Source organism: Xylocopa sonorina, chromosome 11, assembly GCF_050948175.1.
Source record: "Xylocopa sonorina isolate GNS202 chromosome 11, iyXylSono1_principal, whole genome shotgun sequence".
NCBI classification, from domain to species: domain Eukaryota; kingdom Metazoa; phylum Arthropoda; class Insecta; order Hymenoptera; family Apidae; genus Xylocopa; species Xylocopa sonorina.
Genome location: NC_135203.1, coordinates 2,260,819 through 2,276,860, shown reverse-complemented (window position 1 = coordinate 2,276,860; position 16,042 = coordinate 2,260,819). Strand labels below are relative to the sequence as shown.

Below are 16,042 nucleotides of genomic sequence, written 5' to 3'. Positions count from 1 at the left end.
TATACGCATCACCGTAGAAGGCAACAACGAACTGATCTCACAAAATTACCTTTACGATCAAGAAACCACACCGTCAGAAGTGACTCTAACAGCTCACTATCGTTTCATATATTTTATTCATCGCAGTACAGTTCACCGCTTCCACGCCTAGATCCGAAAACATTTTTGATGGTACAGTTACAAGCTTCTACGTTTGTATCCTGCCTCTGGTTATGATTACTTCGCTTTCCTTTCTTCTCGTTGCTAGTACATCTCATTCAGTCTCATTCGCTCTTTTTTCATTTATTACGTAACAACAATTTTTAATTAACATTTTATGGTGATATATTTATACAAATAAAAGGTGAATTGAACATTTCCGTAATAATTCCACCTATCATTCCACTGGGAAACGATCGATTCCGAATGTCCGTTCTTCGAGTGTATAGGCCCTTTCGTATATATATATATATATATACAGTGACTCTTAAATATTCAAGATTTCAAGACACTACGATACTTTAGTCATTATTGCTCTATATATCTCGTCGTCGGTACAATTAAGTTGATGTATTTATTGTTTTGTGATATATTGAAACATATATTCTACTACGTAGAAATGCAAGTTATATTTATTGAAAACGTTTAATTTTTAATCGAACAAATCGTGTGTTAGACAATGTTACTCTTGTGATGGAAAAATACATCTCGATCTATATTCAAACATCTACACGTTCAGCCGATTGTAAGTGAAATAAGCGTCTGCATCCGCGCTTTCATTTCGTCTCAAAATGTGATTACAATCCTTTCTATCTATATCTATGCGTTTACTTAGGATTATACTTTATACACTTATAAATGGATTTTTCGATAAATGTAATCGTTCAACAAACTAAATCACCCGCTAAGTTCCGAATGACGCGTTAAAGTTAATTGATTCGTCATTAGTTGTTTATAACGTTTCTCAAAAGTAATTAATATAATGTATAAGAATAATCCGTGAAACAGAAAATACGAGATTTTGTATAATAGTTTCACTTGAATATGTACATATATATAGTACTTGTGATAACAAAATTGAAAAGTGATAAAATCGCATTTTTATTCCTCAATGCAACCATCAATTTACACCCAACAGTTAGGTATATACAACTTGTATACAACGGCCATTACTCGGTGAATCTACTCGTCGCAAGAATCGAATGGTAACGTTTAGAAGTTTACTTACTTACTTCGGCCGAAGAGTAGAATAAAGTTACGTGATTAATCAAGAAGAAACATATATTTTAACAGAAATCGATTAACAAAATGAATGACAAAGTAGTAATTATGCTACAAATTAGTTGATAAATGAATCCTGTGCTTTTTGTATGTTCTGTGTGTGAGAAAGTGTGATTGGAGGATGCGTCGATATTGTACCACATGATTGATGGAAGTATGAAAAATTTGTGTTACTGAAATTGTGGAATAAAACATGAATGAACTAGGACCAGGGTATGGATCGCTAGAGAAGGTGATTAGTCGGTTTGTGATGTATCTGTGATCCATGCTGTCTGAAGAATTTCAAACATTATGTTGAACTAATCGAACATTTTCGGTAAAGTCATATCCGTTGATTACATAAATTTATTCTAGTTATGCATGCACGTGTTGCAGAGTGAAGGTTTCTCGGTTTACGAAAGTTGTACATGATCTGCGAATAGGTGTATTACTGTGCAATTTGTGGTTACGGTCCGTGTAAAATAAACACGTAGCCTAACTAACGAATTCACACATTAAATTTGTTAACAATTTTGTACATTGTTTGTACTTTTGCTTTTAATTAATCGAGTTCGTAATTTGTTCGATTAATTTCCACTAACACTGCTAACCAAAATAATAAACAAGCTTTAGCCATTTTGATGAATAATGATTTAACGTAGCGCTGCTGTTCGATTAAAACTACCATATATTATCCACTTTTCTCCATCAAGCTAAAAGGTATTACACAATACAATACCGTGTACTATATCTTTTACTTTTTACAAATTGGTAGAATCACATAATAAAAAGGAGAAAAAAATTAATATCCCGTTCTTTAGGCTCGGTCGAGCGCATTATCAGAAAATAAATATTGCTGCGCATACTCCTTGAAGGGAAGCTGGGTTTCGGTAGCATGTACTCGGCGGCTAACGCAAGTCATAACGGAATACGCCGAAGAGGGTTGCTCAGTGTCGTCCCGACAGCGATCGAGATCGGAGTTGGGTATGTCCTTCTTGGTATTATTCTGTCGTGCATGCTGTCCAACAAACGGTCTATTACATTACATCGTAAACCAAGACCTACAACCGATCGTACCTGTGTCCTGGTAAGCTCTCCTTCTTCCATATTTTTCGACTAATCTGCGAAAATAATGCACGATGTATCTTCAAAGCGATCGTTCTCGGCGCACATATGTAGTTTTACAATTCTGCATACAATTCAAGTTCGAGTCGAGTTCACGGTAGCAATTTCGTGCTGCAAATTCGATTCTCGTTTTTCACTTAATTTCAAAGTTTCATGCACCACCGTGACTGTCCAATAATTTTATTCTTAATACGTGAAAAAAAGAAAAGGGAAAATTGGGATTGGTTCAGAGAATAAGATTTCGTATAATTTCGTTTCAACGTTAAAGGCACTCATTATCATCAACCGGTAAATTATTTTGTGACACTCCAGTATATAAATAGTATTTAATGATAGTAACGACAAGTGAAAGAACTGGAAGTGTTGGTACGTCTTCGTTTAGGTTTGCGCAGCTTCCGGTTTTTTCCGTGTACTTTTGTATCATAAAATAAGCATATCGTAATAATTTTTGTACCATTTTACCGACTTTTTGTATAATATATACACTTTGAATAACATGCAAATAACATCGCTGGTTCTTATTTTTTTCTTCCATTTCTGTTTCGAAATACGGAAGCATATGTTTGATTTCTGTATCAATAATAACTTGAAACTTTTGAGGTTATGTATATTTTTCCAATTGCATTATTTATTTATTTATTTATTCATTCATTCATTCATATGTAAATTGTAGAATTTACATGGTTGCGTGCATGTATACTTGTCAACAACGTATCGTTATAGCAAAACAAATATAAAATGATAAATTTATTAAAATTTACTATTTTTACAATATAAATATTGAGTAACATCAGGCAACATTATCCATTAATTGGTAATAATTAATGGTAAATAATTAGTATGTTTGTGCAAATAATCAGTGTAACGTATAATAACGATTGTTAGTACAGTAATTGCTTAATCGACTGGCACATGTACAACTGTTCAGAATCAAAATACTCTCGTACACGTAGGTAACGAAATTTCTTCTTATGAAAGGAGTAGATCAATGAGATACAAGAGTTAGCTACACATGATATCCATCCATTATAATATTTTTGTCTTTCACGTGATGGGATCTATAATCGGTATCGAGTATCAGCTTTTAAATAAGCAAAATCTAATTGTTCTAGAATAAGTTTAACAAATTGTTAATAATAAGTTCCCTGATTATACAGAGTTTTTATTAAATATTGCTTGTTGTTCGATAATTATTATTTCCTTACATTCTTTGAACAATGAATGACAATTAACCGGCTTTAAATATAAATGCCTAATAATTGCAATTTTTACGATTATTTTTCATTCGAAAATACGTTTTACAGCATCTTTTCTCGTAACATATTGGCGTCGACCTTAATCTCGAAGGTTTATCGCTGTTGGTTGATCGACCGCTTTTAACAGCTGCCGCCTTTTTCTATCATACCGTCTTACGTTTCTTCGAGATCTTCTTTTTCTTGAAAGAATCCGCAGAGCTTCTCGACATATGTATCGCACTTTCCTTAGTAGAAGCATTAACTCATGAACGTATTCCGTAGTAATTATATTATGTACATTCGTGGAAAATAAAAAGCGTGCTAAGCCAGCGCGATCTATGCCATTAACGTCGCACATTTGCGCGGCACTAACGAGATAACGCGTACTAAATAATTTTACCCGAAGCATTTTGAAAACATATTTTAATTACCCTGTCACCCGAGTGAGATGAGGACCGACCTTTGACATTAACGAAGAACCGATAATTATTTCCGGTTGCCTTGCGCAGAAGTTAATATCGAAAAGATGGACGAAGGTAATCGGTAAAAAGAACAGGAGAAATATCGTTGGTAACCAAATAAACCCTCGGTATCGTTACAAATCTTGGGATATTTAAGGTCGTTCGCGAGAATGCTGGCCAAGGTTTTCACTTTACCATAAGATCACGTTTGTGGTTCTATATAGGAGGAAGGAAAGGAAGATACATAATCTTGTAAAATGGAATTGATAGTGGTGAATAGAACAACTCTGGCATGTGACAACGCGACAGTATAGGCAAATATTTCAATCTCCGATGTGGTTATAAAAACAGCATTCCATTTTTGCGACGAAGCTTGCCCACAATGTATTACTACATGTGTACACATACGTATACGTGTACGTATATCACCTGCATACATCAAATAAAAGCGGCTCGTTGTTAAAGTCAAAAAAAATTCGACAATAATAAAGCTGCGAAGTCATATGAATGGAACCAAATCCGGGAGAATTTAAACAATATTGCCAATATTGAAAGAATAAGAAAAAAACAGGGCTAGACTTTCGGGAATAGAAATATGGTCGAGGGTAAACTAATCGATCGTGAGGATCGAGCGGAAAATTCGACGTGACACACAACAAGGTTTTCCAATAAATGGGCATTAGGATCGTTTTCGAAGCGACAAAGAGAAAGGAGAGGAGCGATGAAAAAGAGAACAGCTGAGCCATCCGCGATGGGATGAAGGGGAAGCTGCTCGACGTAGAAATAGATCGGCGCCTAGCGGCGCGCGTGTCCTGCCTTTGATCGTTTCACGCTAGATCAGCTTCTACGCTTCCAACGAAGAGTTGTTCGCGCTCCTCTCATCCCAGTGTGCCCTTAAATCATTGTCATACGCGTGTATCTTTAGCATGTCCATTTCTCTATACTTCGAAGCATGACACTCGGTTTACATGGGTGTAAACGTAAAATTGAAATCGGTAGAAACGCAAAAGGAACCAAGCATACTCCTGTTAAATTCTCCGAACTCCTATAACTGATAGAACGCGAAAACATTAGGCAGCTGGTTCGAGGGAGATAAAACCGCTATCAGTTTTCTCAGCAGTCGCAGCGTAGCGTTTCGGTTGCCTTACGTTGCGTGCGAATAAAAGCTTCACACCGCTCGCGCATCGCGTTGTTCTCACCATTCGATCATCGTGCATCGCATGGTAGGACCTGAATCACGAATTTTAGCTAACCGAAAACCGCATCGGCATATACACGTGCATATTTTTACGTCCCATGCACTTGATTGCTCCCAAACAATTTACGAATCGGGTCACTCTTAAAGGAACATCCTGTCGCTTCTTTTTCTTTTCGTATACCTGCCCACGCTTTTTATTTAAATCGTACCCGTATAATTATATCCGTGTTGTATCGGATACGTGTAATATTCAGTAACACGATAATAAGAGGCTGTGATAACTGTTCAATAGCTCACTTCGAAGTGAGCCGTTTATACGGAAATGAGGTTCAATCTATTTCGAGGCTGAGATATTAGGATACCTGCTGGGTTTATCGGGAACATTCCGCAAGACTTGTTTGTTCTTGAATCGAGAGCGACGTACAAATAAGAAAAGAGCGCATCGAACGGAAACGAGATGCATCTGGTCCACAAAGTTGTTTTACGCGCGTAAACAACTCGGTAACTCGGGGATTCGCTCATGTAAATATGTATCTATGGCCACGACACAAAACGGGATGTACAGGTAGTAGATACAGAAATGAATGCAGCCACCAGCTATCAGCCAACAGCCGCCTTTTTCTTTTTTCTTTACTCTTTGTTTGCTTGATTTCATAAATTAGTTTACAATCTCCACGGAACTGGCATTTAATACCAAAGTATAAAATATCGTTAGTCTATAGCTTTTCTTTTCTTTAATATAATATGCTAGTATAACATTGAGATATTATTATATTAATATATCAGTTTATTTTTCGTCGCACAGCCAGTGCATACGTTACGCCGGTATGCGCTTTATATTTTTAATGATTGATGTGTTAATTAATTCTGGTAACTTCGCCGATGGATAATAACGAGTCGAAACAGTTAACGACAGTACGAAACTCGTTCCTACACTACTTTCCACTGCGTTACTGAAACAAATCAATTTTATCGCAGTACCGTTCATGCGTATGTACGTATAATCAAATATACATATAACTAACGCGAAATGGAAATTGTGAAGACGAAGAATAGTCGAGCGCCCTATTTATTTTATGAGAGACGTAAATACAATTTGGAATAGAGAGGAAGGGGAGAGAGGAGAGAAATTAACCGCAGAACGCTGGTTTCACATTGGATGGTACGCATAGCGCATTAACCGCAAACCACGATCCACGAATGATGGAAAGTTTTAGCATCGATAGCCAGAGTGACCGAACACGATGACATTAATGCGATCCCGTCGAAACCACGGTTCCTCGATATATACATAACCGAAGAAATGAAAGAAGGTGAATCGCGAGGGATCATATTGTTACCAACTCTGAAGAACTCGAAGCGAGAGGACTCGCGCGATCGCTTTTAATTGATACGAAAGTGAGCATTGTATGAAACTTTCAATTTCTTAACCCAGATCCTTGTTACCGTATAGTCCGCTTTAATTCCCTGGCGTTGCGTTGGGTGAAACGCGTTTCGATCGATCATAGAGTTTGCGAGACGCTTTCAACCAGTCTCTTTTGTCTACTGTTCAACTTCGTACCGTTGCGGCTCAAATAGAGACTCCATCGAAAAGGTATAATAAGAAATAATTGAACGTAATATCCAGGGGAACGTATCGGTAGCCGCGAGAGAATCCACAACCAAAAGGCGAATCTATCGTTCCGTTTAGTCGAGAACCCGGAATTGTTATCGTGACATTAGCAGAAGTCGATATTTGTCGTTGCTTACCTATTTGCACGCTTTGCCGCTGCAAGCCCGTTTGCGATCGATCGTGTACAATATACGATCACATTTGACACGTTACGATTTAACGTTTATTGCGGTTTCATTTAGTCATTAATCGTTCTCTCTATTGAAGGCGATAGTTACGATATCGCTAATAGTACGGTAAATTTCTTTTCAGGTGAACTCCGGAAACTGGAGGAAGGGATACGATTTGCAATCGTCTCAAGGATCGTCGCTACTTCGATGATTGACGGTGCCAGAACAAAGAAGATCGTTTTGAAATCGTATTTATCGTAACGCTACTTTTTATTCTAATCAAAAGATTGGAAAAGCCAGCGATCGATCTGTTGTGAACAGAACTTTTTCATGCTTTTGCGGATTAAGACTCGTCTACTTGTACTCGTGCTCCGCCCTTGCTCTACCCTGCCTTACAATTGGAAAGCAATCACAAGTCGAAAGAACAGCGCGAGATGGCTGATCACGAAAGGATCAGATTGGTGGTATTGGGCGGTGCTGGTGTTGGGAAGAGCGCAATTATACGTCGTTTACTGGGCCAAGGATTCAGCGAAAGATACAGGCCTACCGTTGAAGATCTCTATTCTAGAGAGTGCATTCTTGGTACACTCACCCTCAAAGTCGATCTGTTGGATACCGCTGGTAAACATGTCCCTTCTTCTTCGTTAGAATCGTTCCATAAGACATGGGTCACTAATAGCTTAGATTCGAAAAATCTATCATAAAACCGAATATTTTTATCACAAACTTCCAACGCGTTCAATAAGGCGAAACTATATCAGCATTCGATTTCCGATTTATAATTAGGGAATTCCTTGTTTCGTGCGTTTATCCTCGAATTACTTTACGTGAAATAAAAAGATACTGACTGTATGTGTACGATTTCAGGTGATTTACAGTTTCCAGCCATGAGAAGATTGAGCATAGCTACAGCGCACGCATTTCTCCTCGTTTATGCCACAACATCTTTACCAAGCTTCGAGTGTGTAAAACGATGCTTCGAGGAAGTCAGGGAACAGCGGCCAGATTTTCAGGTATCGTACAAACAGCATCGAAGTAGTAAGCAATCGAAGCAATCGAAGCAAATAATTGAACACGTTTAGATTCATTCCTCTCGATATTGGTTCTCAGGAAGTACCAATAGTCGTTGCTGGGAACAAGTCGGACCTTGCAACAACGCGAAGAGAAGTACCGATCGAAGATGTGAGCGAATGGCTGTTTTGCGAGTTGCCAAAACTTCGAGCGAAAGTGATGGAATGCTCGGCTAAGGACGATTATAATATCAAAGATATTTTTCGGTGTTTCGTCACTCTGTCCCGAATAGTACCAAAGAACCAGACCGGCGAATCGGACGAGTCAGGCCTCCGACGAAGATGCTCGGCCTATGGATCACGCAGGTATATCCCTCTCATTTTTCTTACCAATTATTTTCCCTCCTCTTCCCCCTGCGCGCCCCATTTACACCCTTCTCTTTTTCTTCTCTTTTTCTTTATCTTCATCTTCTACCCTTTTGTTGCCTCTCTGTTTATCTGTACCCTTGCCATCACTTGAACTCGTTTACCAATTTTCCATCGTTTAGGAAATTTCAATTTCACTGCTCGCAACTCTTCCCAACAAATCATGAACGATGAATTTCAAATTATTGGCCGCAGCTTAACGTGTCACGCATACGAACGCATACAAAATTGAAGTGAGAACAATGGAAAGGCAATTTCGTTCTGTCTGAGAAAACATATCGATTCGTATTTACTTCAAATCTGCTATTATTCTCAAGCCGCGTATTCAAACGTTTCGTATGGAAAAGGAAAATTTCCCTCGGGTTCTCTAGAACGAACAAAATATTCAATTCTGTTCGCCAACTCTGTACCGATGAGCAAACAAGAACGGACTACTTTACGTGTACGCACTACCAGTACTCACTAATTCCTCCCTACCATCTGTAAATCCGATCGCTGGCTTCATCGACTTCGCGTATTACAGAAGCGATCGGAACGGTAGATCTGGCAGTCCACACGGCAGAACCGGAAGCGTCGGCTCTGGTGGTAATTCTCAACAAGTGGTCGCAGCGCAAAGCTCAAATGTCGTCGCCGTCAGTGAAGAAACGAAGAGCAAACCGCGCAGTCGTAGTTTGATCCGACGTACTTCGCGGAAAACCAAACAACAAATTAGGGACACTTACACGGATGACTGTAATATCTCGTAATTCTGCTATTACCATCCCATCTCTTCTTTTGCCTGTCTCCCCCTCACCCCCCCCCCCCCCTCTCTCTCTCTCTCACACTCACTCACCCACTCACTCACTCACTCTCTTTCCCGTTTATCTTCTTCTTCTTCTTCTCCTCCTTCTCTCATTCTGTATCATTTGCACTTTTTGCACTTGATCGTCTAATTACTGTACTGCACTGTGCTCGAATCATGTTTGTTCAACTATTCTGAATTGGTTTCAGTTCTTTCGATCGTGTTTTATGAAAGAATTAAAAACTTTTCAGACAGATTAAACGAACAGAGCATGAATCTGATCAAAGACATGAAAATATCACGATGCCACCTATACTTACGTATGTACGATTACCACTTTATAGGATGGGAACACAAAAGTACAAGTGTTGATGAAAGATTTTAACGATTTCAACCATATGTGTTAATGATAAACGAAGGACCAAGTCATTTCCAGTTTTGATAACGTATTTTCAAAACTGCGCCATATATTCCATGTGCTTTCTTTCAATTTTTTCGTATCGCATTCTTTAAAAAGAATAAGAATTGGACCAACCAAAGTCATTCTTCACTTTCTTTCGGCTATTATTATCTATATATTTGATCCTATTAAAGTATCCGATGTTTTTTAGTTTTAATTTCGACATACTTTGTTTCCTTCAATCCTGTCCGTCCATTTTTGTACGTTACTATTTATTATCAATATATTCATCTACCGTTCAATTATATCTAAAATTTGTAATACCACGTAATTGTACGTGCGGGTGTTACAGATTTTTTCATAAGTTTGAAAACGCGTATACTTAATTGCAATGGCTCGTTATATAGTGTAAGCGAGAGAAGCGTGTAGCAAAAAGTTACCTCCGATATTCGTATGATCTAGCTTGTTGCATTTGCCAAACATCAAAGGATAAATTTAAGAAATAGTTTTCTTCTTAAATATATACGTACATATATTTAACTGTACATATCGAGCACCGTTGTGTCGGACGAGTCATTATTTACTTTTATCATGAATCACATATCTTGCCTGGTATTAACATATCGCTGTAACGATTATGAGTAAACAACACGCAAAATGTGAAATATTTTATATCATTTTATTGTCATTTGCGAAACCAAAGTGTAAGTACCACATGTATACTTTTGAAATAATAACATGATTATGATTGCACAAAACGCTATAAAGTATATACTGCAAATATTATATTTATATAGTTATAAATGCGGACACGTGTATATACGTACATATTATATGTTATTTATGTAAGAGATGTCCGAGAACTCTAGGGACAAATTTTAAGAGATAGTTCTGGAGGAGAAAATAAAACGAAACTCAAGAATAAGAGGTCTGACAAGTTATGTTGGTCTATGCGAAAAGATGTATACGCAATAATTTGCAAAGCCAACGACCAGGAGCTTATTTAAACTAGCAGCTTGATCTGACATAGAGACAAGCCAATATTTATAGAGAGTACAGAGTTTATCGAGCTTCAAGGACATCTTATAGCCATTTTTTTCTTTTTGTTTAACTACTTGCAACTAACGAGTGAAATAATCAAAATTTTTATAATTAAACAATAAAGTGATAAAACAATATATAACAAAGAAACAAAACAATGAACATAATTTACTTAATTCTTGATTTTCGTCTTATTTCGGTTTCTAGGATAATAGTTTAAAATTTATCTAGATAAGGACTGAACATTCTATAGATATATACACGATAATATATAAACATATTTTACAAATGAAAATATATAGAGAATAAAATAAAGATAGCTAACTAATCCTCTATAATTGTAATACGTTATAAGTTTTAAATATATTCGGTGTTGTTCCATGTTACGACAGAATCAAATTGCGTTATCGCTCGTAGAACAGAAGAAACCGCGGTGTCGTTGGAATTGGTATCTGAATTACAACTGTTATCTGTTCCTTCGAATAAATGCTTATAATGCTGAATGTATGGCTGATATCGTTCCCCTTTGGTAGAGGCTGTAGCGTTGTATAAATACAAATTACGTTGTTTGAAAAATTTGAAAACCGAATAAAATAACGTTGCATCCTCGGTTGCTTTCGCTGCTTCCAAAAATTTTCTATCGGACACCTGATCTACCATTCCAACGGATCGGACGTAACTAAAATTAAAAAACAGGATATATAGAAGAAAACGATGAAATAAATGTATATCAAGATAAACAAGCAAATTAATTCGGAGGGGTGTGTATGCGCGCGCGTACGTGTGTATATTGTCACACATGTATTTATTTACCGTAACGCTGGTAGAATATGCCCTTTCGATAAAAGAACTTCGATTATTTCTTCATGAGCATTTCCTAATCGTTTCAGCATATCCAAGGCGAGCTGATGAGCAGCTGAATAAAGATTTTCTAAAGAGAGCAACAAGCACGCCAGGGGTTTCGAATCGGCAACCACGTGATACTGTAATAATTGATGAAGTTGATAATATGCTTTGCGTTGAACCAACGTTGTAATAACCAGCTCATATAAATAATGCTGCACAGGTATTCCATGTTCTGCTAGTGATCTAAAATAAAGATGTATATAAAATGTGACCATTAATATTATAATTATTTTTTCATTCGTTGCATACTGTAACGAAGTGTGCACAAATTCTTTCTTTATTTTTCTACCACTTTATAGGGGAAAACACATTATAACGGAAAAGAAAGAATGCTAGAGAAAGAGAGAAATACCTGATATATTCCAGAAGAACCCATACGATCATTTTCGGTTCAATGGTGTTTTCAGAAAATTTCGATAGTATATAACTGTACATATCACTTTGATCTAATAACAATTTGTACTTGTAATTGTCTACCGTCGTACTTGTGTTTTTTATGTTATTTTGCACTGGGGTACCGATCTGAACAACCATTTTGTAAACAATGAAAATTAATGCGTTAATATACTAAGTAAATCAACGAACAAAAAACAAAATTATACGATTACCTGATTTTGCATTTCTCCTTCTAAATAATTTCGATATACAGAATTCAGTTTATCAAATATAATTGGCATATCCATTAGACTAACAGGCAATTGTGTCATAAAATTTTGTAACACTTGTATCAAAATTTGTTTCGCATTCGTTCGTTGCATTAAAAACTCGACTAATAACACTTTATCTGTAACGAGTTTTGTCAATGCCTCCAATTTCAGTTCAATGTACCTGTACGTATATATCGTCTATACATATGTATAAAATAGTTGAACGTATTATTATATGAGTATTATTATAAAACCAATTTTCTAAATTTCATTTTACTATATGTATGTTGTGTAGATGAGAAAAATGACAGGCTCATTTGACAAAACAACTGTACCTACCAGAGGCAACCTAATTTTGCATCGATTATTATATTCGGCTGAAAAACAACCCAATTTGGAGAATCTGTACGAATATCAAATATTAAGGGAAATAAACAATGAAAAATATTTTATAATATTTAGTGCTTATGTTTTGTTCTAATCAAGGATACACAGTTGACATGGTTGATATGTCTCATTTGACAATGTTGCTCCTGGAATTTTTAAACTGTATGGTTTGATCGGCTTTGCCGGTGCCACACTGGTGTGATGCATTACAGTACCATCACTAACACCAGATAACATAATATCAAAAATCATTGAAGTCTGAAAAGATTTTAAGTGCGTTTGAAATGCTACAATGGCGAACAGTTATTAATACTGTCACCATTATTACTATCATTTGAAAAATTTGTTTCCTTGTTCATTCGTGCACACTTTACTATGCACAATACTTTACTTACTTTTGTAGTTTGGTGATGAACGATAATAAGATTATCTACAACATTAATAGCAAATTTGCCACTAACATCGAGTTTTAAGATATGACTTTTTTTTATGGTTGTCATTCTACTTGTTGAAAGTACCAAAAAAGTATAAAATATTAAGCAGTAAATAAATGTGTATGAGATTGGCTCATTTATATATGTAATAGTATCTGCGAGAATGCATACTTATGTACAGTATATACATTTACAGAAGCTCTCCCTGTTGAACGATTGATACTTGGTTGATGACGTAGCAATATAATACAAGGTGTTCCATATAAAACTCCCAATGCTACATCTCTCTCATAAACAGCTAATTTGCCTGGTTTCGTTGTACCAGCTTCCACTGAAGCAATTGTATCATGGACCTTAATCATAATCGTTGCACATTTTTTGGTATTTGCCAAATCTTTAAATGCCTTGCCTTATCTTACCTTCAAATTTTGGTAATTTATGAAGATTGCCAGGTGTTACATGCAACGTCTGCATTTGATTTCCTACAGTGCCAGATGATAATAATACTAAATAACTTTGTGGACAAAATATAAACCAATTAACACCTAAACTTAAACATTTCACAATCCTGACATTCCGTTTTTCAGGATTTACCTAAAATATAAATAAAATAATACGTATGAATATATGTAAATTACAAACACTGATCATCAATATTTGTTTAAAGTTTTTCCTTTTTTACTTGAAACAATTCAACTCCGTAATCCGTAACAAGCAATATTTCATTTCCATGTGTCCAAACAAATCCCAATATAGTGGCATTTTTCCCTTTACACGACTGAGAATATTCTATATTATCTAATCCAATAACCGGAGAATAATTGATAAATTCGACCGAAGAATTGTTATGTTGTATCGCCAATATATTCATGTCTGGTGAAAATTTAATGGAAATTACTGGACCCTTATCTTCCATTCGAAAATTAATATTTTCAGTTGGTCCTTTAACTAAGACTCCTGTTACACCTCCAGATCTAACAGCGAATACCTAAATTCCAAGCAAGCATTCCATGTTATACGCAATTCTAATTTTACCATTAACACATTATTGACCATTGACAAGTTAATGTGTCTTCATGCTCAAACGTTGCTGATTACTCACGAGTAAACTTATGATGCGCTTTCGTTTCGCATCTGCATCCTTGGGTCAGAAAAAGCAGATATATTTGCAAAATCTATTGCGTACCATTCCAAGTAGATGATTGCTACAATCGTTCATTGTAGCCAAAAGAAATATCACAAGTTAAATATTAATTAAAATTTATTAAAGTTTATTTCTATTGTTCCACTTCCACATTCAATTACGAAACAATAGCCGGTAACATGAGATAAATTCTAAGTAACATTGCCGGTCAATAATGTGTTAAGCAAATGAGGAAACAAGAAAATACAATTTCTAACCTGTTGTTTCGAGTCATCGAAAAACACATTTGTCAGACAACTGACCGATTGAAACCTGATCGGATCAGGAGATAATTCCAAGTAATAGTCATCGTGAGAATCTTGATCCACGGATTCCATTGTACAATCACACAATAAATTATTATCTTCCAATAACTTTTCTAAACACTGACAAATCTTGTACTGAAAGGATGGCTCGTAAACATACAGAGAACGAGCGAAGCCGCCGTCAGAGGGGGACTTGTAGTAAGGAGTGCCTGCATGACGGACAGTAATATGTCAATAGATTGTTAATAGAGAAATGATAAACTGTTAAAACAAGTGATATGCTTTAAAATAGAAAATTATCCCTTATTCGATAAACTTATACATAAAAAAAATCTAAAGTCTACGTGATCGTAGAACCTAACACAAAACAACACAGCAAATCTAAGAGAGAGAAGGATGCTATAAGAACGAGTGAGATAGATAATGTTGACCATATTCTAGAACCCCTGGTGCCATCTCTGTGAAAAGTGCTCAAACTGGTCGCACATAATTATCGACAGCGAAGTAAACTACTTAAGACCTGCTAGCGCCATCTCTTGAAGGACCGCTGAAACGGATCGGATATTAGTTTCAGTACTTTCCGCAGAGATGGCGCTAGTAGTTCTTCAGTTGTGGCGTTACCGACGTTACCGACTTTCTCATCTCAGCAGACACATTCACAGCAATCTACTTCCGCTCCTCGGAAGGTACATTTTCGTTAGGAAATTGTTTCAAAATTAATTCACGCCATCTATAAAAAAAGAGACTCTCGTTTGCGACGTCTTTCAAACTTCTACGTTTTTCAAATTTATTATTCACTTATTTCTGCGCCATCAAAGAGTACATATCATAATTTGCCTTTAAGCTTCTACTTCAGTTTACCTTATTTGTTAAAGATTTGTTGCTGTTAAATAAAATTGTTATATAAAAGCGATCCAACGTGAAAGTAATTAGAAGAAAATATCGTAGTCAACAACCTCCACACAAAGCAGGAAATATACAAGAGATTGCAAGAAAACTACTAAAATATACAATAAATTACAATAAAACTATTGAAATATACATCCCGACAACACAACTTTGTCACAGTGTTACGTTAACACTTTGTCATCCGTTGCCATATCAATAATTTGTTTGGAAAAACGTCACCTTACGATACACCCTACTGCTGAAAAAATTCTTGAATGACCGTCATTGATACACGTGTCGTCCTGATGTTAGTATTGTGCCATTATGGAAGCTGAGGGGGGGGGGGGGGGGCGACACCGTGCTAAGATGGTACTTTTTCGAAGTTACCATGTGATTTGCTGTGTTGTCCTGGGTACTTTTATTTTGTGATACTGACGTGTAAATGACATTCAATGTACTCAAATCATGAATGTGTTTCACGAAAATTATTTCATTAATTGATGTCTCTTATTGCGTGTGATATATTTAAATATTTAACATTATCGTGTATAATTGAAGATATCGTTATTTGTTACTTTACATTGATATCATCAATTGATATATAAATAATGAAATCAACTGATATCAAATTAA

The 16,042-nt window shown here is 36.2% G+C and overlaps 2 protein-coding genes across 3 annotated transcripts; one reads left to right on the top strand and one right to left on the bottom strand.

Annotated features, from left to right (window-relative positions):
* The first annotated feature begins 7,353 nt into the window (after positions 1–7,353).
* On the top strand, positions 7,354–9,261 carry LOC143428944 (GTP-binding protein Di-Ras2). The gene is made up of 4 exons (XM_076904240.1): positions 7,354–7,661; positions 7,908–8,053; positions 8,151–8,416; positions 9,000–9,261. The coding sequence occupies exons 1-4, from the start codon at positions 7,475–7,477 to the stop codon at positions 9,220–9,222; spliced, it is 822 nt and encodes a 273-aa protein (XP_076760355.1). The 5' UTR covers positions 7,354–7,474; the 3' UTR covers positions 9,223–9,261.
* A 1,646-nt stretch (positions 9,262–10,907) lies between these two features.
* On the bottom strand, positions 10,908–14,698 carry Bulli (regulator of MON1-CCZ1 complex protein bulli). 2 transcript variants are annotated; one of them, XM_076904253.1, is made up of 11 exons: positions 14,474–14,698; positions 13,755–14,060; positions 13,492–13,666; positions 13,244–13,403; positions 13,034–13,142; positions 12,743–12,896; positions 12,591–12,654; positions 12,213–12,432; positions 11,957–12,126; positions 11,512–11,787; positions 10,908–11,377 (listed from the first exon to the last, which is right to left on the bottom strand). In XM_076904253.1, exons 1-11 carry the CDS (start codon positions 14,591–14,593, stop codon positions 11,056–11,058), a joined length of 2,076 nt encoding a protein of 691 aa, XP_076760368.1. In that variant the 5' UTR covers positions 14,594–14,698; the 3' UTR covers positions 10,908–11,055. The 2 variants fall into 2 exon arrangements, with proteins under 2 accessions (XP_076760368.1, XP_076760369.1); XM_076904254.1 differs by having other exon boundaries at positions 13,034–13,139.
* Positions 14,699–16,042: the final 1,344 nt, after the last annotated feature.

Bases quoted from the DNA above. Each gene is read 5' to 3' on its own strand.
- LOC143428944 (XM_076904240.1), top strand. From the start codon at position 7,475: ATGGCTGATCACGAAAGGATCAGATTGGTGGTATTGGGCGGTGCTGGT. The intron at 8,054-8,150 runs GTATCGTACAAA...ATTGGTTCTCAG, and splicing joins AACAGCGGCCAGATTTTCAG to GAAGTACCAATAGTCGTTGC. The intron at 8,417-8,999 runs GTATATCCCTCT...CGCGTATTACAG, and splicing joins TCGGCCTATGGATCACGCAG to AAGCGATCGGAACGGTAGAT.
- Bulli (XM_076904253.1), bottom strand. From the start codon at position 14,593: ATGGAATCCGTGGATCAAGATTCTCACGATGACTATTACTTGGAATTA. The intron at 14,061-14,473 runs GTTAGAAATTGT...CTTGGAATTTAG, and splicing joins TCGATGACTCGAAACAACAG to GTATTCGCTGTTAGATCTGG. The intron at 11,788-11,956 runs GTATTTCTCTCT...TCTTTATTTTAG, and splicing joins GTTCTTCTGGAATATATCAG to ATCACTAGCAGAACATGGAA.